This window comes from Gopherus evgoodei, chromosome 22 (genome assembly GCF_007399415.2).
Source record: "Gopherus evgoodei ecotype Sinaloan lineage chromosome 22, rGopEvg1_v1.p, whole genome shotgun sequence".
In the NCBI taxonomy this organism is placed as follows: Eukaryota; Metazoa; Chordata; order Testudines; family Testudinidae; genus Gopherus; species Gopherus evgoodei.
The window spans coordinates 10000001-10022170 of NC_044343.1; the positions used below are offsets into that span (position 1 = coordinate 10000001).

The following is a 22170-nucleotide window of genomic DNA, read 5'->3' on the forward strand; positions in this document are numbered from 1 at the left end:
TTGAGTTAGAGCTGGCTCTGGCTGTGCTTTCAGCTTGTGAAGTTGCAGGGAAGGAAAGTGTGGTTGTCTCGTCATTTCCAGTGGTACTAATTATTGTTGTCCTTGTAGAAGTAGTAATTATTGGGGTACTCTCAGCTGGGGAAGTGGTCTCTTGCAGAACTGTAGTTGTTTCTGGAGCAGTTGAGGTGGCTGCAGCTGTGCCTTCAGGTTGTGAAGTTGCAAGAAGGAGAAGTGTGGTTGTCACTTCAGCTCCAGTGGTACTAGTTATTGTTGTCCTCTCTGTTGTGGTTGTGGTTTCTACAGGAGTTGTGGAGGTCTCTGGAAACGCTGAGGTGACTGTAGCTGTGCTCCCAGGTTCTGAAGTTGTCAGTAGGGGAAGTGTGGTTGTCTCTTCACTTCTAATGGTACTTATCATTGCTGTAGTTTGAACGGCAGAAGTGTTCTCTATTTGAGAGGTGGAGGTTATTCCCATGGTAGAGGTGGCTGCAGCAGTGGTTTCGGATTCTGAAGTGGTAAGAAGGGGAATGGTGCTTGTCCCTTCCACTGTAGAAGTACTAATTATTGGTGTACTCTCTGCTGGGGAAGTGGGCTCTTGCAGAACCATTGTTGTTTCTGGAGCAGTTGAGGTGGCTGCAGTTGTGCTTTCAGGGTGTGAAGTTAGAAGAAGGGAAAGTTTGGTTGTCTCGTCATTTCCAGTGGTACTAGTTATTGTTGTCCTCTCTGTTGTGGTTGTGGTTTCTACAGGAGATGTGGAGGTCTCTGGAATGGCTGAGGTATCAGGAACTGTGCTCTTAGGTTCTGAAGTTGTCAGAAGAGGAAGTGTGGTTGTCTTTTCACTTCTAGTGCTACTAGTCATTGGTGTAGTTTGAGCTGCAGAAATCTTCTCTAGAGTAGAGGAGGAGGTTATTCCTATGGTGGAAGTGGCTGCAGGAGTGGATTCTGGTTGTGATGTTTTGAGAAGCGGAAGGGTGGTTGTCCCTTCTGTTGTAAAAGTATTAATTATTGGTGTAGTCTCAGCGGAGGAAGTGGTCTCATGTAGAACTGTGGTAGTTTCTGAAGCAGTTGAGGTGGCTGCAGTTGTGCTTTCAGGTTGTTCAGGTTGTGAAGTTGCAGGGAGGGAAAGTGTGGTTCTCACTTCAGCTCCAGTGATACTAGTTATTGTTGTTCTCTCTGTTGGGGTTGTTGTTTCTACAGGAGTTGTGGAGATCTCTGGAAAACTTGAGGTGGCTGTAGCTGTGCTCCCAGGTTCTGAAGTTGTAAGAAGGGGAAGCATGGTTGTCTCTGCACTTCTAGTGCTACTATTCATTGCTGTAGTTGGAGCTGCAGAGGTCGTCTCTAGAGCAGACGTGGAGGCTCTTCCTACGGTAGAGGTGGCTGCAGCAGTGGTTTCAGGTTGTGAAGTGCTAAGGAGGGGAAGGATGGTTGTCCCTTCTATTATTGGAGTACTAATTATTGTTGTATTCTCAGCTGCGGAGGTGGTCTTTAGCGTAACTGTCGCGGTTTCTGGTGCAGTTGAGGTGGCTATCGCTGTACTCGCAGGGAGTGTTGTCGTGGGATTAAAAATAGTGGTTGTTGTTACCTCTATTGTAGTAGTACTGGTTATTGCTGTAGTTTCAGCTGCAGAAGTTGTCTGGAAAGGTGAGGTAGATGTTTCTGTTGTGGCAGAGCTGGCTATAGCTGTGCTTTCGGCTTGTGAAGCTGCAGGGAGGGAAAGTGTGGTTGTCACTTCAGCTCCAGTGGTACTAGTTGTTGTTGTCCTCTCCGTTGTGGTTGTCGTTTCTACAGAAGTTGTGGAGGTCTCTGGAAAGTTTGATGTGGCTGTTTCTGTGTTCCCAATTTCAGAAGTTGTCAGAAGGGGAAGCGTGGTTGTCTCTTCACTTCTAGTGGTACTAGTCATTGCTCTAGTTAAAGGTGCAGAAGTTGTCTCTATTGACGAGGTGGAGGTTATTCCCATGGTAGAGGTGGCTGCAGCAGTGGTTTCCGTTTGTGAAGTGGTAAGAAGGGGAATGGTGCTTGTCCCTTCCACTGTAGAAGTACTAATTATTGGTGTACTCTCTGCTGGGGAAGTGGTCTTTTGCAGGACCATAGTTGTTTCTGGAGCAGTTGTGGTGGCTGCAGTTGTGCTTTCAGGGTGTGAAGATGCAAGAAGGGAAAGTGTGGTTGTCTCGTCATTTCCAGTGGTACTAGTTATTGTTGTCCTCTCTGTTGTGGTTGTGGTTTCTACAGGAGATGTGGAGGTCTCCTGAAAGGTTGAAGTGTCAGAAACTGTGCTCCCATTTTCTGAAGTTGTCAGAAGGGGAAGCGTGGTTGTCCCTTCTACTGTAGAAGTACTAATTCTTGGTGTACTCTCTGCTGGGGAAGTGGTCTCTTGCAGAACCGTGGTTGTTTCTGGAGCAGTTGAGGTGGCTGCAGTTGTGATTTCAGGCTGTGAAGTTGCAAGAAGGGAAAGTGTGGTTGTCACCTCAGCTCCAGTGATACTAGTTATTTTTGTCCTCCTTGTTGGGGTTGTAGTTTCTACAGGAGTTGTGGAGTTCTCCGGAAAAGTTGAGGTGGCTGTGTCTGTGCTCCCAAATTCTGAAGTTGTCAGAAGGGGAAGTGTGGTTGTCTCTTCTCTTCTAGTGCTACTGGTCATTGCTGTAGTTTGAGCTGCAGAAGTCGTATGAAAAGGTGAGGTGGATGTTTCTGTTGAGGTAGAGCTGGCTCTGGCTGTGCTTTCGGCTTGTGAAGTTGCAGGGAAGGAAAGTGTGGTTGTCTCGTCATTTCCAGTGGTACTAGTTATTGTTGTCCTTGTAGAAGTAGTAATTATTGGGGTACTCTCAGCTGGGGAAGTGGGCTCTTGCAGAACTGTAGTTGTTTCTGGAGCAGCTGAGGTGGCTGCAGCTGTGCTTGTAGGTTGAGAAGTTTCAGGGAGGGAAAGTATGGTTGTCACTTCAGCTCCAGTGGAACTAATTATTGTTGTTCTCTCTGTTGGAGTTGTGGTTTCTACAGGAGTTGTGGAGGTCTCTGGAACCTTTAAGGTTGCTGTAGCTGTGCTCCATGGTTCTGAAATTGTAAGAAGGGGAAGCATGGTTGTCTCTTCACTTCTAGTTGTACTAGTCATTGCTCTAGTTGGAGCTGCAGAAGTCGATTCTAGAGGAGACGTGGAGGTTCCTCCTATGGTAGATGTGACGGCAGCACTGGTTTCAGATTGTGAAGTGCTAAGAAGGGGAAGAGTGCTTTTCTCTTCTACTGTAGAAGCACTAGTTATTGGTGTACTCTCTGCTGGGGAAGAGGTCTCTTGGAGAATTGTGGTTGTTTCTGGAGCACTTGAGGTGGCTGCAGTTGTGCCTTCAGGTTGTGAAGTTGCAAGAAGGGGAAGTGTGGTTGTCTCATCATTTCCTGTGGTACTAGTTATTGTTGTCCTCTCTGTTGGTGTTCTCGTTTCTACAGGAGTTGTGGAGGTCTCTGGAAACATTGAGGTGGCTGTAGCTGTTCTCCCAGGTTCTGAGGTTGTCAGAAGGGGAAGCGTGGTTGTCTTTTCTCTTCTAGTGCTACTGGTCATTGCTGTAGTTTGAGCTGCAGAAGTCATCTCTATTGTAGAGGTGGAGGCTATTCCCATGGTAGATGTGGCTTGAGCAGTGGTTTCAGCTTGTGAAGTGCTAAGAAGGGAATGGGTGCTTTTCTCTTCCACTGTAGAAGTAGTAATTATTGGTGTGCTCTCTGCTGGGGAAGTGGTCTCTTGCAGAACCGTGGTTGTTTCTGGAGCAGTTGAGGTGGCTGCAGTTGTGCTTTCAGGTTGTGAAGTTGCAGGGAGGGAAAGTGTGGTTGTCACTTCAGCTCCAGTGGTACTAGTTATTGTTGTCCTCTCTGTTGCGGTTGTGGTTTCTACAGGAGTTGTGGAGGACTCTGGAAAAGTTGTGGTGGCTGTAGCTGTGCTGCCAGGTTCTGAAGTTGTCAGAAGGGGAAGCATGGTTGTCTTTTCACTTCTAGTGGTACTAGTCATAATTGTACTTGGAGCTGCAGAAGTCATCTGTAGAGGAGAGGTGGAGGAGGTTATTCCCATGGTAGAGGTGTCTGCAGCAGTGGTTTCCGATTCTGAAGTGGTAAGAAGGGGAAGCGTGGTTGTCCCTTCTACTGTAGAAGTACTAACTATTGGAGTACTCCCTGCTGGGGAAGTGGTCTCTTGCAGAACCGTGGTTGTTTCTGGAGCAGTTGAGGTGGCTGCAGTTGTGATTTCAGGCTGTGAAGTTGCAAGAAGGGAAAGTGTGGTTGTCACCTCAGCTCCAGTGATACTAGTTGTTGTTGTCCTCCTTGTTGGGGTTGTAGTTTCTACAGGAGTTGTGGAGTTCTCCGGAAAAGTTGAGGTGGCTGTGTCTGTGCTCCCAAATTCTGAAGTTGTCAGAAGGGGAAGTGTGGTTGTCTCTTCTCTTCTAGTGCTACTGGTCATTGCTGTAGTTTGAGCTGCAGAAGTCGTATGAAAAGGTGAGGTGGATGTTTCTGTTGAGGTAGAGCTGGCTCTGGCTTTGCTTTCGGCTTGTGAAGTTGCAGGGAAGGAAAGTGTGGTTGTCTCGTCATTTCCAGTGTTACTAATTATTGTTGTCCTTGTAGAAGTAGTAATTATTGGGGTACTGTCAGCTGGGGAAGTGGTCTCTTGCAGAACTGTAGTTGTTTCTGGAGCAGTTGAGGTGGCTGCAGCTGTGCTTGTAGGTTGTGAAGTTGCATTGAGGGAAAGTATGGTTGTCACTTCAGCTCCAGTGGAACGAATTATTGTTGTTCTCTCTGTTGGGGTTTCTACAGGAGTTGTGGAGGTCTCTGGAAACGTTGAGGTGGCTGTAGCTGTGCTCCAAGGTTCTGAAGTTGTAAGAAGGGGAAGCATGGTTGTCTCTGCACTTCTAGTGCTACTATTCATTGCTGTAGTTGGAGCTGCAGAGGTTGTCTCTAGAGCAGACGTGGAGGCTCTTCCTACGGTAGAGGTGGCTGCAGCAGTGGTTTCAGGTTGTGAAGTGCTAAGGAGGGGAAGGATGGTTGTCCCTTCTATTATTGGAGTACTAATTATTGTTGTATTCTCAGCTGCGGAGGTGGTCTTTAGCGTAACTATCACGGTTTCTGGTGCAGTTGAGGTGGCTATCGCTGTACTCGCAGGGAGTGTTGTCGTGGGATTAAAAATAGTTGTTGTTGTTACCTCTATTGTAGTAGTACTGGTTATTGCTGTAGTTTCAGCTGCAGAAGTTGTCTGGAAAGGTGAGGTAGATGTTTCTGTTGTGGCAGAGCTGGCTATAGCTGTGCTTTCGGCTTGTGAAGCTGCAGGGAGGGAAAGTGTGGTTGTCACTTCAGCTCCAGGGGTACCAGTTGTTGTTGTCCTCTCCGTTGTGGTTGTCGTTTCTACAGAAGTTGTGGAGGTCTCTGGAAAGTTTGATGTGGCTGTTTCTGTGTTCCCAATTTCAGAAGTTGTCAGAAGGGGAAGCGTGGTTGTCTCTTCACTTCTAGTGGTACTAGTCATTGCTCTAGTTAAAGGTGCAGAAGTTGTCTCTATTGACGAGGTGGAGGTTATTCCCATGGTAGAGGTGGCTGCAGCAGTGGTTTCCGTTTGTGAAGTGGTAAGAAGGGGAATGGTGCTTGTCCCTTCCACTGTAGAAGTAGTAATTATTGGTGTACTCTCTGCTGGGGAAGTGGTCTTTTGCAGAACCATAGTTGTTTCTGGAGCAGTTGTGGTGGCTGCAGTTGTGCTTTCAGGGTGTGAAGTTAGAAGAAGGGAAAGTTTGGTTGTCTCGTCATTTCCAGTGGTACTAGTTATTGTTGTCCTCTCTGTTGTGGTTGTGGTTTCTACAGGAGATGTGGAGGTCTCTGGAATGGCTGAGGTATCAGGAACTGTGCTCTTAGGTTCTGAAGTTGTCAGAAGAGGAAGTGTGGTTGTCTTTTCACTTCTAGTGCTACTAGTCATTGGTGTAGTTTGAGCTGCAGAAATCTTCTCTAGAGTAGAGGAGGAGGTTATTCCTATGGTGGAAGTGGCTGCAGGAGTGGATTCTGGTTGTGATGTTTTGAGAAGCGGAAGGGTGGTTGTCCCTTCTGTTGTAAAAGTATTAATTATTGGTGTAGTCTCAGCGGAGGAAGTGGTCTCATGTAGAACTGTGGTAGTTTCTGGAGCAGTTGAGGTGGCTGCAGTTGTGCTTTCAGGTTGTGAAGTTGCAGGAAGGGAAAGTGTGGTTCTCACTTCAGCTCCAGTGATACTAGTTATTGTTATCCTCTGTGTTGGGGTTGTTGGTTCTACAGGAGTTGTGGAGGTCTCTGGAAAAGTTGAGGTGGCTGTAGCTGTGCTCCCATTTTCGGAAATTGTCAGACGGGTTGTGTCTGCACTTGTAGTGGTTCTAGTGATTGCTGTAGTTTGAAAAATAACAATTTAAGTACTGTTCCTGTAGTGCAGCCCACGATTATACTCTACGTAATTTTGACTATACGCAGTTTTCGCTTTACTTGCAGACCGCAGAACATAACCCCAGCGTAAGATGAGACAGACCTGTATTTTCAATTTTTTTCATTTCAGAACTGTGAGGAAAAGCTAACTAACTTTCAATCTGCCAATGTATGTCACTGTGATGTGGATAAAAACCTAGTTATGAGTAGGTTAGGAAACCACCAAAGTATGATCAAAGCCAGGTCTCCAGAGTTAAAGACTAGGGGTATGTCTACATCTACAATTTTGCAGCGCTGGTTGTTACAGCTGTATTAGTACAGCTGTATAGGGCCAGCACTGCAGAGTGGCCACACTTACAGCAACCAGCGCTGCAAGTGGTGTTAGATGTGGCCACACTGCAGCGCTGTTGGGCGGCTTCAAGGGGGGCTTGGCGAACGCGAGAGCAAACCGCAGGGAAGGAGACCTGCTTGCACGGGGGTTCGGGGAACACGAGAGCAAACCGGGGAAGGAGACCTGCTTCCCCGCGGTTTGCTCTCGCGTTCCCCAAACCCCCCTGCAAACCGTAGGGAAGGAGACCTGCTTGCACGGGGGTTCGGGGAACGCGAGAGCAAACCGGGGAAGGAGACCTGCTTGATTACCAGAGAGGCTTCCTCAGGTATGCTGCGATACCTGCTTATTCCACGGAGGTCAAGAAAAGCGCTGGTAAGTATCTACACTTGATTACCAGCGCTGGATCACCAGCGCTGGATCCTCTACACCCGAGACAAAACGGGAGTACGGCCAGCGCTGCAAACAGGGAGTTGCAGCGCTGGTGATGCCCTGCAGATGTGTACACCTCCTAAGTTGCAGCGCTGTAACCCCCTCACCAGCGCTGCAACTTTGTGATGTAGACAAGCCCTAGGTCACTAACTTATTAAACTATGATAGCCCTACATGCTTGTCATCCCAAAAGAATCATTCTCTCTCTCTTTGTGAGATAGCTGTACGTCCAAAGTCATCTAGATCAAATGTTCTTAAGGAGGGGCCCATTCTATTAATAATTGCTCATCGCTTTTTTGCTGTAACACTCCATGCCATCACAATCCATTCATGTTTAAGTTCCCTGAGTCACTTAGCAGACTAATTTACTGCAGAAGAGAAATCACTGTTTCTATAATGCTTGTGACACCAACCAGGAAACTCAAAGTCAATATTCTGCTTCAGCTATTGTGGACTAGGAGGGGAAGGAAAGGGATAGAGGCTCTATACTCAAGCGTGTGTCTACACTACAGCTGCTACAGTGCTCCAGGAAGTCTGGGGCAGAGCAGGGACTTGATCCTGGCTTTCACAAGCCCCAAGCTACCACCCTAACCCCGAGGCCATCCTTCCTCTCAGGCCCTTTAACCTTCCTGCAGCTTTGTCTTTCCATCTCTCAGACAGAAATGCTAATTTACGACCTCTCTAAAGCACTTTGACTCCAGTTCAGCATAAGTATATGCTTAACTCTAAGCAGACATGCTACATTCCAGTGACTTCAGTGGGATTTAAGCACATGCATGTTTTGCTGAATTGGGACTTTTGAGAGCTATCTAGCCATCTAATTTCCTACAGGAAAACAAGTTTCCCATAACTTTTTCCCCCGCAGAAAATGTCAGTTTGTCAAAATTGATTAAACTGTCTATGAGCAAGAACCAGTTTAAACAAATCTCTCAATTTGAAAAAAAATTGGAAAAAAATATTTCAAAATGATCAGAACATCCCATTTTGACATTTTCAAAATGCAAAGTTTAGTTTTTTGAGTCAAAATGAATTTTTGTTTTGAAATTTTAGTTAATTTATACTAAAAAAAATCAAAGATAAAAAGGTGAAAATCAAAATGAAACATTTTGCAATTATCAAAACAAAATGCGTTGACCAATCTGACCGAATTGAACTTTTGGGGGATATCTGTTCATGAAAATTTGCAAGATTTTCACTTTGTCCTGTTTTAGGAGGGGGGGAATGTTGAAATCTTGAAAAAAATCTCATGAGAGGAAAATTGTTTCCTGCTCTGCTCTAAGTCATTAATAATATTTGCTATTGCTGTAAAAACTCAGGATCTGAAACCTGGACGCCATCAAGAAGTGATTTGTTCTGACATAGAAATTACACTTGACATTTTAGGGTATTTTTAGGACTGATTTACAGTGGGTATGTCTAGGGTACAATAATCCAAGCCTTCTCTTCGACTTCCCATCGTGCCTGAACTGTCCTTTCTGATCCTCCCAACCCCTCCTCCAAACCCTCCTTTTCCCACCATTACCTAAACAGCTACCCTCTAATTCTCTGTACATTGTAACCAGGATGGGTGTGCCACCCTTTCTCCTGCTCTTTTGTCTCTATCTTGTCCTTTTAGATTATAATTTCTCTAGGGCAAGGCTCTGCCCTTTTATATATTTTTGACAAGGGTGTGGCGTGCTTTGGGACACTAAAAATAACAAACACGGTAACCATACTAAAAGTACATGCCGTTACTAGGTGAGCAGGTGCAAATCTCTTGCGTAGGAGCAGCAACTTCTGGTTTAGAGGGAAAAACCCTGTGCCCTTTATATAACAAAGTTAACCTTCTGTTCTGACCCACCCCGATCTATGTGCCCTGTGTTAAACGGCTGACTCCCGCCCTTACCTGGAACAAATTCAACATATCTACTGTCTTTTTCTAAATACCACATGATGCATTCATTTCACATCTTAATTCTCTAGCTGTGGTCTCCTCTACTACCATAGTATCTGCACACCACACAATCTTTAATGTATTTACCCTCACAAAACTGATATGCTGTCGGGCAGTGCTATTAGCTCCCTTTGACAGATTGGGAGACTAAGTGACTTACCCAAGGTCACACAAGGAATCTGTGGCAGAGCAAGGAATTGAACCCAAGTCTCTGAGTAACCTCCTGCCCAGTGGACCATCCTGATTTGCTTATTACTGGTTTTAAGCAATCAGAGGTAAGCAATCAGGCTGTCTGAAAGGCAATCAGCTACACTTATACAGAACACCATCTTTATAAGTCAACACCATCTTTGCATCATGATATTTCAAGGTTTACAGGAGTCTCTGTGTCCTTTTCAGAAACTTAGCCACTAATATGGAATCTTACTACCAGATGGATTGCAAAACTGGTAATAAAGGGCTGCTGAAAACGTGAAATATCAAGAGACCTTTCCAGGAAAAGACAGACACTTTCCCAGAGGAGCATTCAAGTTTACCAATGGTAACTGCTTACAAAGTGCAAATAACCCAACTGATAGCATGCACTATTAGCAGCATTGTCCACCTAATTCCTACCCACTTTACCAGCCTGAGGATATTCAGTCCATGCCCAGGTTAGAGGCACCTGCGATAATCCATGGCATTTGCCAAACATTTCTCTGATGTTTCCTGGCGTTTAGTAGGTCATGTGGAAATCCACATACCTGTTGAGTGTGCAAGGCTTGTGGCACACAAGTAGTTAACCCTTTGGTCTTTTATTGTCATAATATTGGTCCAGGACATGCCCTTTTGACCCCATCAGTGAGATCTCCAGAAATCTGAAGATCTGCACCAGGGCATCAGAGGGAGTCAGGCAGGTGAGCAAAGTGAGGAGTGGGTGGTGGGGTCAGAGTGAGGGCATGGTTATGTATATTTTCCCCCTCCCTTTGTTGGCACTATGCAGAGTCTTCTGGAAGTGTGATACAGAGAGAAACTGTTATATTTATGCATCCCCATCACATCTATTTAAGACAGGTCTCCGGGGCAATTGTGGCCAGTGTCCCCTGTGGATTCACAGGCTTTGAGGGCTAGATCTTCACTTACGGGTTAGAAAAGCCCAGCTCCTGGTGGCAGAATGTAGAGGACATTCTGCAAGGGAAAATTCACTAACTTCCCTGCCCCCTATGCAGGTTTACTTACAGTATATGGGTGGGATCTAGTCTATTGCTGGTAAAACCTCATCAGACATTCCTCAGTGAATGCGGTATGTAATCCTATACACATGTCAGTGCAGTGCAGCTTGGATTGATGCCCAGGAAATATCGCCTTTCATACACCCTTGATGAGTATTGTACTAGACAGCTAGGTCAGATTCTGATCTCAGTTACATCAGCGAGAAAACACAGCAAAAAATACTGTAGGGTTTTACACCTGCAAATAAAACTCAGTGTTGGACAAGACACTTTTATAATTACCTACAATGTACTGGGTCTAAATTCTCTTTGGTCAGCTTTATAGAACCATAGAACTGTCGGGCTGGAAGGGACCATGAGAGGTCACCAAGTCCAACCTCCTGGACTGTGCCAGGACCAAGTAAACCTAGAGCATCCCTGACAGGTGTTTGTCCAACCTGGTCTTAAAAACCTCTAATAATGGGGAGTCCACAACCTCCCTTGGAAGCCTATTCCAGAGCGTAACTATCCTTATAGATAGAAATGTTTTCCTAATATCTAACCTAAATCTTCCTTGCTGTGGATTAAGCCTATTACTTCTTGTCTTGCTTTCAGTGGACATGGAGAAAAATTGATCAGAGTCCTCTTTATAACAGCCCTTAACATATTTGCAGACTGTTATCAGGTTTCTGCTCACTCTTCTTTTCTCAAGACTAAACATGCCCAGTTTTTTTAACCTTTCCTCACAGGTGAGGTTCGCTAAACCTTTGATCATTTTTATTACTCTCTTCTGAACTCTCTCCAGTTTATCCACATCTTTCCTAAAGTGTTCCCCGGACACAGTACTCCAGTGGAGGTCTCACCAGTGCCAAGTAGAGCAGGACAAGTCATAGATTCCTAGATTCTAGGACTGGAAGGGACCTCGAGAGGTCATCGAGTCTAATCCCCTGCCCTCAAGGCAGGACCAGATACTGTCTAGACCATCCCTGATAGACATTTATCTAACCTACTCTTAAATATCTCCAGAGATGGAGATTCCACAACCTCCCTAGGCAGTTTATTCCAGTGTTTAACCACCCTGACAGTTAGGAACTTTTTCTCCAAATATCTCCAACAATTGTCTCCAGTGTCTTACATACAACATTCCTGTTAATACAGGATTACTCCTGGAGTATTAAATACATCTAATGAAGAATATTGGCTGCGATTTTCAAAGGAGTGCAGATGAGTTAGATCCTCAACTCCCATGGGATGGGGGCATCTAACTCCATTAAACCCCTTCAAAAATCCCAACTGTATGCCTGGAAACAGGCTTTTTAAAATATAGCCAAAGACCAAGCTTAAAAGCATACTTATATTTCTGCTAAAAAGGCTGTCACAAATTCCCTGGTTGTTGCCTTCAAACAAAATCAGAAATGTCACATTCTCACAGTAGCCACTCTGACTGCATTAGCAGCATGACCGCAGTGTATTAGCATAAACCTAATTCTTATGAAGAGCTGAATCATAATGTATCTCTTAATTGATCTTAATCGACATAGTACAATCTCCAAAAGACTAAGCATAAATAATAAGGAGTGTAATTTTCAAAAGTGCCTAAAAGTATTTAATGCTTTAGTCACTTTTGAAAATGAGACTTAGGGTAAAATTTTCAACATCAGTTATGTGATTTAGGAGCTTAAGTCTTATTTTCAAAGGCAACGTATGGTCAGATTTTTAAAAGATTTATGCACCTAATGGGATTTTCAAAAGCAGCTAGGTATCTATTTGCATGTTGGTGCCTGAATGTCTTTTCAAATCAGGTCCTTAGGTGCCTAAGTCCCACTGATGTCACATTTTCCAAGTGACTTGGGCACTTCAGTGATTTAGGCTCCTGAGTCACTTTTAGATGCCTTTGACAAGTTTATCTTTAGGATTCCAAGACACTTGGCTGCTTTTAAAAAGTTTACACAGATTGAAAAAATTGTAATTGAAGATAACTTTCATTAACTCTTCAAACAAATGTAATATTTCTCACCAAGGTGATTTTTCCTATATGTCATTTTAAAAAAACTTTCATCATTATAAAGATATTGAAGGATTAGATTAATGAGCCGTTTATGAGCAGTTCAATATACAGGTGTGTCATAGGATTTGCTAAATGAAATGCAATTAATTCATTGTAAAACTTGTTTGTTCTTTAAGTAACTTCCGTACAAAAGTTTGGAGAAGAAATTCCTCTCTATTATCCTATTAGAGTAGCTACTGAAAGCTTAATTTGAGGTGTGTGCTCTAAAATGACATTGTGGTAATCAAGATACAATGCCCCTTAGGAAAAAACTAAGGTGCATTATTTTCTCACTTTTAATCAGAGGTAAATCCTGAGTAACTTCATGGAAGTAAGTGGAATTTCCTTTGGATTTACCCTGATGTAAGAGCAAATTTTGGTCCCTTGCCTGTAGTTTTCGGTAACAGTCATTTCATTTTTTTCAAAAATCTAAGCATTTAAAATATATATCCACAAATTTTCTCTCCTGTCAAAATAGTAAAAAAATAAAACTTACCTGAAACACAGCATAATACCAGGATTATACATATATTCTGCAGTTTACACCGAGGTAAATGTAATGTCCAGTCCATCTCTATTTTCTTGGAATTATAGTCTTACTAATTTAGTCCAAAATTCCCTTTCTCTATTGCTGTACTCTTTATGATAAGAGAATAACTCTGACAACCAGCGAAGAGGAGGACTCTGACAACCAAGATATAGTGTTGTTAACCTACAGTATCTTGCATAATGCCAGCACTTTGGGTTTGGTGACATGACACACCCAGCTGCACCTCACAGCACAGGGGTTTTAAAATTAGAATATCATACCTTCCCGCTAGGTAAGGAAAATAAGAAACTGGTGCCTTGAAAAGGTCAATGTGCATTATTCAAACATTAAATTATGACAGAGAATAGTGACTAATCAACATCTTCAAGGAGGATACAATCATACATTCATCTACTAGATATTTAAGTACAGTGCATTCTTCTAGCTAAGACAGACAAACATTTGGGTGTCAAGTTTTGTGAGTTTCAGTTCAAACAATATAGCTTTTTGTATGTACATAGAAAAATATTCTGTGATGCTATTTGGTGTAAAACTTTGAGAAAAACTATTTTAGGAAGCAATAAAGGCTCCAATCCAACCGAGCACTTAAGCATGTGCTTAGTTTTAAGCCTGAGAGTAGTCATTATAATTTTTTTAAGTTCTTCTATGCTTAAAGTTAAGCATATGCTTAAGTGCTTACTTGGATCAGAGCCACAAAGCCACTCTAATTTAAAAAAGTTAATCTTCTAAGTAATGAAAAAATACAAACAATTAAAAAAACCACAGTTTGACCTTTCGATCCCTGAACATTCCCCATTCATCATGTGCATTATGGGAAACCTGGATCCAGTGAGTGCCTGATTCCAGCTAAAGGCCTGATGGCCGTATTACTCTCTGTCTCATCACTGTAACTGCGAGAAGGGGATTTTTCTGGTATCTGTTGGCTTTGGGTTGGGGGGAAGGAGAGGATGGAGACAGGGGATGTGCAGGAGTAAGTGGAATGAAGGAATGGGGCAATCAGGAAAATTAGGAATTGGAGACTGTGTAAGGATGCGGGAGATGAGTGAGTGAAAAAGACAATGTGTAGCAGAGAGAGGAATGAGAGAATAATTAAAAGAATTTGTAGAAGTAAGGGGCCTGGGCAGATCAGATACTACGGCGCTCAAACATCCCGTGCTGCTGGGTACCACTATAAGAAGATAGCTGGATGGAAAGGGAGCCAGGGATCATAGTGGATCACAAGCTAAATATGAGTCAACGGTGTAACACTGTTGTAAAAAAAAAGCAAACATCATTCTGGGATGTATTAGGAGCAGTATTGTAAGCAAGACATGAGAAGTAATTCTTCCGCTTTACTCCATGCTGATTAGGCCTCAACTGGAGTGTTGCATTCAGTTCTAGGTGCCACATTTCAGGAAAGATGTGGAGAAAGATTGGAGAAAGTCCAGAGAAGAGGAACAAAAATGATGAAAGGTCTAGAAAACATGACCTGTGAGGGAAGATTGAAAAAACTGGGCTTGTTTAGTCTGGAGAAGAGAAGACTGAGAGGAGACATAACAGTTTTCAAGCACATAAAAGTTTGTTACAAGGAGGAGGGAGAAAAATGGTTCTTAACTTCTGAGGACAGGACAAGAAGCAATGGGTTTAAATTGCAGCAAGGGAGGTTTAGGTTGGACATTAGGAAAAACGTCCTAACTGTCAGAGTGGTTAAGCACTGGAATAAATTGCCCAGGGCGGTTGTGGAATCTCCATCATTGGGGATTTTTAAGAGCAGGTTGGACAAACACGTGTCAGGGATGGTCTAGGTAATACTTAGTCCTGCCTTGAGTGCAAGGGACTGGACTAGATGACCTCTCGAGGTCCCTTCCAGTTGTATGATTCTATGATTCTATGACAGTGGATGGAGGAGTGAGATGATGATCATTCATAGCCAGATAAGCAAGGTTATTAAATGTTCAAATAAATAAACCCCACAGATCAGCAAAAAGCAGCAAGCAAAGGCTCTGGAGATGTCAGGAGCTCTGTGGGGACACAGAAACCCAGACTGATAGAGAAGCTGGCAAAACAAAACAAATTTAACTGCTGGTACAGCTAGACCCCCCAGGCAATGAAGACAACGAGGAAGGACACTATTAAAATCAGTGAGTTAAGAAAGTTAGCTAGGCTATGCTTGGGCACAGCCATAACTATTTAGGGAGTTCGAGGTGATCTCTATTGCTATTGATAGCTTTACCATGCTTAATCTGGTTTCTCCCCCAAATGTACAAGAATAAATTACAGCTCAAACACTAGTTGGTCTCAGTTTCCCCTCTTCAGACATATATTTCCACAGCCCTAGTTCCCTTCTCTCTGACACTTCCCTGAGCAATCAAAACTACTTGTCCCACACAGGCCCAGTGAAATACACTAATTGACCGAACCTGCGCATAAGATTGAAGTCTGATTGAAGACTTTTATTAAGCCATTTGGGAAAGTTAAGGGAATGGTCCCTACACCCATTTCACTCCCAGCTCCCTATGTAGGAGTTTCATTGTCCAGGACATGAGTTGGTCCCTTGCACTGTCGATTATGCCTTTATATAACCCAATCCTAGCATCACAAGGTCTGCTTGCAAACAGTTATTAGTAACGTCCCTCAGAGAGCAGGAGTCAGGGTGCATTGGTGGAAAGAATCTTTAATTACTCGGACATATTAATAGCCCAAGCATGTAATTTCTGGCCACAGATGATATACTTCAGATAAGAATACAAATAATGAAAACCAAAGAAACTGCATGAGTATTTGCCACAAGATTCCCCCTAAGCCTGGAGAGGCGTGAGAATGAAAAATTCTTGGACTACCTAAAAGCAAACAATGACTAGGGTACTCATGCAGAATCTCTAAAAGACCCACCAGAATTTTATCATTCAGTGGTATATAGCTAAACTACATTCTTTCTCTGTTAGTAGGTCTGGAATTCCTCTGTTATTCAGGATTACTCACCAAATCATTTCAGCCAATAATTTTGTCATTTGCTGGCAAGAATCCAAAATCCAAAATTTGATCTCTGCTGGCTTGCTTTGATTGGACCCATAGATCTCATGGTATTGTTTCTATTCTGGGCCTGGCTGAGTGTAGTTCTGGTGCGAATACATACATTTCCAAATTCAAAATACACTTTATGCATATGTTTGAGAATATTCCCATAAAAACTGCTATTTCCACAGACCTTCCTGCTTGTAAACTTGTTGACTAGAATATTAATAGAGAGCAAACACAAAAGGGGCACTGTCAAAACCAAAGTCAATTCAATTTTATTATTAAAGCAATTAGGGGAAATTTTTTGGTCTATTTACTCATTAACTTCAATGTTATTTTTCTTTAAAAGCCAATTTCCATTGTTTTTATACAAAATGTTATGGTTCCAAATGTTTGAAAAAAATCATACATTTTCTTTTAATGACTTGGCCATTGGTTGGGTAACAAATACAGCTAAAAAGAATGTCAAAGAGGTTCCTAAGAGGACAGACTTCATGGTTCAGAGACCGTTAGTGTCCGATTCCTGTCTGGGTGTGCAAGGGATAGGAGAAGCCGTAAAGAGCCTCTTTGACCTTTCAGCAAACATTACCAGGGTCAGAAAAATCATTCAAAAGGGGCAAGATGCATGGGGAAGAAGGAAAAAAAACTTGTAGGGAAATGCACACTAGGATATCTTGTGCAAATTATCTGCAACCTATCGGCATAGATGCAAAAATGATAAGGTGACACGTGCCACTCCACCCAGAAGTGAACACCAAGGGGGCTGACTTACTTTCAACAGTTACTGCCATCTACAGTAATGGCTCAAGAGCCAGGAAGCAGCATGGGCATGTATTTCATTGGGATACACTCGCTGGGCCAGATCCTGGCCCCTCCTACAGCTGCTTTATGCCAATCTCCCAGCATAAAGCAAGTTGAGGTAAATGGCTTGCATAACTATAATCCTGCAGTGGGAGAATCCTCCGGTGCCATAAGGTGAGCATAGCTGCTCTGATGCCTCAACCCTTCCAACCACTGGTGTAGGAGACATAGCTGGGACCGGGGTTGTGGGAACAATATGTATAGTTGGAGTGCTAGGAGCCATTGAATCAAATTGTAAACCCCGTGTATAATGGGTTGCAGCAGCACCCCTAGTTCCAGCACCTCTGGCTGGGACAAGGGATTGAGGCCAGGGAAGCCACTACTTCTGGCCAATCCCTGGCATCTAGAATGGCCTCTTGGAAGCCATTACCAATGGGTGCAATTTAGCACAGCTTTGATCCCCAGAATAAACCAGGCATAAAGTGGTTGATGGAACAACTTGCCTGCTAAAAGTTAATCAGGTCTTTAAGTGCTTTGCTTTATGGGGATCACAGTGCTAAGCAATTTCCCTGTGCTGCTTGATGGCTTTTGAGCCGATACTATACATACTAGTAACTGGGGAAAGCAAATCAGCCTCCTTGGTGTTCACCTCTGGGTGGAGTGGCACGTGTCACCTTATCTTTTTGCATGCACATCAATAGGGTGTAGATCATTTGTGAGCACCGTAAAGGTCATCCGAACGTCACAGAAATGTGGCATGAGCAGCGTTGAGTAAGCTAGTAAATGTAGAACTAATATGTTTCAACTGAAATGAGCTGTGGCCTGAAATGAAAGAAACGTGGTCTCTTCTAGTCTGAAAGATTTGAGATTTCCAGGTCATACCACCTTCATGCTCAGTAAGCCTCTTTGTCGTGATATTTACATTTTTCCAAGTATCATCCGCTATGTGTAAAGGGAATTCTTACGTTTTGGAAATTAAAAAAAAGACAGACAAACCACTGTCCAATAAACACTGCCTGCCCAAAATAACAAGCACATGCTGTAGCATGTCTAACATACAGCTGCCTATAGTTAAATTAGTTAATGAGAGAAGTTAACAGAATCTGAAGAGTATCCCATCTAGTGTTCCTTAAATAGAAGGAAGTGGCTGTGAAAAGGGAATTCTTATGTGAAAAGGGAATTCACTGGTGGCGAATAAGTTAAAGTATGGATTAAATAAAAGCAGAACCTTGAAACTTTCTTAGAGATCCAGAAAACCTCACATCTCCTGTGTGGGGAAATGACCTTCTAGAGCTCTTCTGGGAAGTGGGAAGATGTATTTGCAAGGGTGCTGGGACAATTTGTAGAGTGGGGGTGCTGTGAGCCATTGAACCAAACTGTAAATCTTGTATAGAATGGAAACCACTTCAAGCCCAGGGGTGCAAATGCACCCCCAGCACCCTTAGTTCTATAACCTGGGTGTATTTGTGTGATTTGAGTATCTGGGGATAGGCTTAGCATGTGTAGAAACACGGAAACACAATGAGCAGAACATGTTTGAATTTTGAAGCTGCATCAGTTTCCCAGAGTTTGTTTTTCTTCTAATTTTTTTGTGAATTATTTTCAAAACTTTTCAAAATTTCAGATTTCCTTTTCTCCCCCCTCTTTTTTAATGACTGATTCCAGCACAGTGTATAATATTGCAGGGCTTTTTACTTCAACTTCTCCCCCACCAACTTTAACTTCTGCACCGTTGAGGAAGTTTTGAAAAAGTTACAGAGCAGAGAAAAGAAAAAAGAAAAAGAAAAAAGCAAGTGGGGTAACCTGGACCTCTTTCGTGTGATTAAAGGCAGTGGCAAAAAAAAAAAAAGGCAGGAGAAGGGAAAAATACAAAAATTTGAACGAATTTTAGCTGCTGAAAACAAAAACAAATGAATCTCAATTTAACATGAAACAAAACAAAAACGTTTGTTTAATTCATTTCAAAATTTTTCCCCAAACTGCTGGATTTTGTTGGTTTTGTTTTATTTTGCTTTCTAGGAAACTCCATTTTTCTGTGGGTGAAAACATTTCAGTCACAAAATATGGACCATCCCTTTTAATCCTTAATGTGTCCTTCGTAGCTCACAAAGGAGGGCTCGGGAAACTATATCTCATTCTTTGACTTTCTGCAGAGTCACACCCTGACTCCACTTCTCCGCTCCTCCGGAGAGTCGTTAAGCAAACGGAGAGATGTAATATAATATAACAAAGAAGCAGAAAAGTACATTCAGAGACAAAGCAATTCACCTTTCACATATCGTTGTGAATCCTGAAGGAGTATGAAATGGCACGTGCAAACCTCCCCAACCCCCATGTTTTCTTTTGTTGTTCACCTTTATGGCCAGTGCAAATATAGCCCCCTACCCTTCATTCTGGGAGAATCTCTTTATAATTTCTATTTCCTGCACACCCACATCCCAAAAGACAAGCAGGAGACTTATACGCAATCCTTGACTTGGGGCTGGTCTACACTAGGTGGGGAAATCGATCTAAGATACGCAACTTCAGCTACGTGAATAGCGTAGCTGAAGTCAAAGTATCTTAGATCGAGTTTCCTACTGTCCTCACGGTGTGGGATCGACGGCCGCGGCTCCCCCTGTTGACTCCGCTACCGCCGTTCATGTTGGTGGAGTTCCGGAGTCGACAGGAGCTCGTTCAGGGATCGATATATCGCATCTAGATGAGATGCAATATATCAATCCCCGAGAAATCGATTGCTACCTGCTGATACGGCCGATAGTGAAGACGTACCCTAAGAGATGGAATTTGATGCTATTGCAGCTAAAAGAATCAGCCAGCAAATTCCACACAAGGAATTGCTACCTAATTACAAGCCCGTTTCCACCAACTTCAAGTGCATCACCTGCTGCATGGAATGAACCTGGAATCCCTCAACGCAGGAAATGAGAATCCAAAAGTGCAATGTATGGGCACATGTATAGAAAGGTTGTAGAGAAACTGGAAAGGATCCAGAGGCAAGCGACAAAGATGATCAAAGGGATGGATTGCAGCCATGTGAGCAAAGGCTGCTGGAACTGGATATGTTTAGTTTGGAAAAGAGGAGATTAAGGGGGGACATGATAGCAGTCTTCAGATACTTGAAAGGCTGCCATAAAAAAGATGGAGAAAAGTTGTTCTCTCTTGCCACCCAAGGCAGGACAAGAGGTCCTGGGCTCAAACAACAGCACAGCAGATTTAGATTAAGTCTCAGGAAAAGCTTCCTGACTGTAAGAACAGTCAGCCAATGGACCAGACCTGCCTTGGGAGGTTCTGGAACCTCCTTCCCTGGAGGTTTTCAAAAGGAGGCTGGATTACCACCTACCTGAGATAGTTTAGACCAGTGGTTCTCAAACTAGGGCTGTCGCTTGTTCAGGGAAAGCCCCTGATGGGCCAGGCCGGTTTGTTTACCTGCCACGTCCGCAGGTTCGGCTGATTGCGGCTCTCACTGGCTATGGTTTGCCGCTGCGGCCAGTGGGGTCTGCAGGAAGCAGTGCAGGCCAAGGGACGTGCTGGCCGTCCTTCCTGCAGCCCCCACTGGCGTAGAGCGGTGAACCGCGGCCAGTGGGAGCCGCAATAAGCCGAACCTGCGGACGCAGCAGGTAAACAAACTGGCCCGGCCCATCAGGGGCTTTCCCTGATCTAGCGGCGGCCCTAGTTTGAGAACCACTGGTTTAGACACAGCAAATCCTGCATATTGGCAGGGGGTGAGACTAGACTATTCTAACTCTATGGGTCTATGTAAGTTTGTGCACTATTTTAATGCTGCATAGAAATGATGGTCAAACAAAGGCCCACTGCATAAGGGACAGAACTGTTTAGAAATTGTTCAATATCTGTAGCTTTAACTTGGAACAAATTTGGATGCAAGCCCCAGAACACAAATATTTCATGCAGTTTTGCTCATTTGGAAAAAAATCTTTGCAGGAAATGACAAGTAACATATTGCGAACCAACTGAAGAGTAATTCACGCTGCGTTTTGCTGTTTGCAGTAAAGGCTCCCTTTGATTTGCTATCATTTTATTTGACATAGCTTTTAGTGGGTTATTAGCGACTAAACACTCCCATCTGCTGGTCTCCTTCGGAAACTACATTTTCCATGCAGATGACATAAAGCTTAGTGGGAGTGATTAAGACAGGGATGGCCAACGTGAGCCTGAGAAGGAGCCAGAATTTACTAATGTGCATTGCCAAAGAGCCACAGTAACATGTCAGCAGCCCCCCGGTCAGCTCCATCCTGCCTGTGTCTCCCTCCCGCCAGCAGCATCTAACCCTCCATCTCTGCACCTACAGCCTACTGCAATCAGCTGTTTTGTGGTCTGCAGGAGGCTGGAGAGGGGGGAGGAGGAGGAGCAAGGGTGTGGCAGACTCAGGGGAAGGGGCAGGAGCCTTGGGGGAAGGAGTGGAATGGGGCCACGGCCTGGGGCATAGCCAGGAGTTGAGCAGTGAGCACCTTGTAGCACATTGGAAAGTCAGTGCCTGTAGCTCCAGCCCCGGAGTCAGTGCCTGGACAAGGAGCTGCATATTAACTTCTGAAAAGCCACATGTGGCTCCAGAGCCAAAGGTTGTGCGCGTACACACACACACACGCACACACACCAGATTAAGATCATCCTTGGTAGTGCTGTGTGCAATCTCCCACTCACTTCAGTGAGGCTCATCCAGGCATTAAGGTCTGCCCACACTGATCCTATTACAGGGTTGACCCTGAGACTGTGTGCAATTTTATTATTATTTAATATCCTCTTCGTTATTAAAGGACCAAAAGGCACCTTAAATTCTAATCCCTCTTTTGCTACTGTGTGTCTGTGACCACATCACTGAAATCCTCTCTTTCAACATCTGTAAAATGTGGATACTGATACCTCAGATGGTAGGTCATGAAGACTCAGCTAAGACGTAGTCAGTGCTTTGGGAATATAAAGAGCTGTACTGACTTCCCCCTATAATTTGATAAAAATATTGCTTTAGGGCAAAGGTGGTTCTCTGGCATGCCCAGGAAGGCTGGCACACTGGATGCAAGGTGTCTTCTCAATCCCCTGCACTCACAACCTACATCTCAGACCATAGAGCAGAGAGAAAAGCCTTCAGAGATCTGCCTCACTGCCTCCCCACCCCTCGCATAGGTGGGCATGGAATGGACAAGGTTTTGACACCACCCTCCAGAATATTGTCCAGTTCAGCAGAGCAAACACAGAAGAAGAAACCTCTTACTGGTGCAAACCGTATGAACTACAGGCATGATCCAGAGTTTCTTGCGAATCATACTTCTTGTCCTACCTGGGGGACTGGTGACAGAGGAAGATATAATCAGCTCTTCTGTAGCATGGGTGCCGATAGTCATTGATATCTCAGCTACGGTACTGGTGACAGAGGAGCTTCCAGTTTTCTCAGCTGGTGAAGTAATGCTGCCCCTTCTGATGGATGGAGTTTGGGGAACACTGGTCGGAGTATTTGCCAATTCTACCCTAAAGCCATCTGTG

General features: G+C 43.9%; 1 protein-coding gene across 1 annotated transcript in view; it reads right to left on the reverse strand.

The window, feature by feature from the left end:
• The window catches only part of MUC16 (mucin 16, cell surface associated), a 103310-nt gene that overhangs the window by 75402 nt on the left and 5738 nt on the right, over positions 1-22170 (reverse strand). Inside the window, exon 2 of the mRNA XM_030540805.1 lies at positions 4609-4830. Within this exon, the coding sequence (XP_030396665.1) occupies positions 4609-4830 (222 nt within the window). The remainder of the gene's footprint in view (positions 1-4608; positions 4831-22170) is intronic.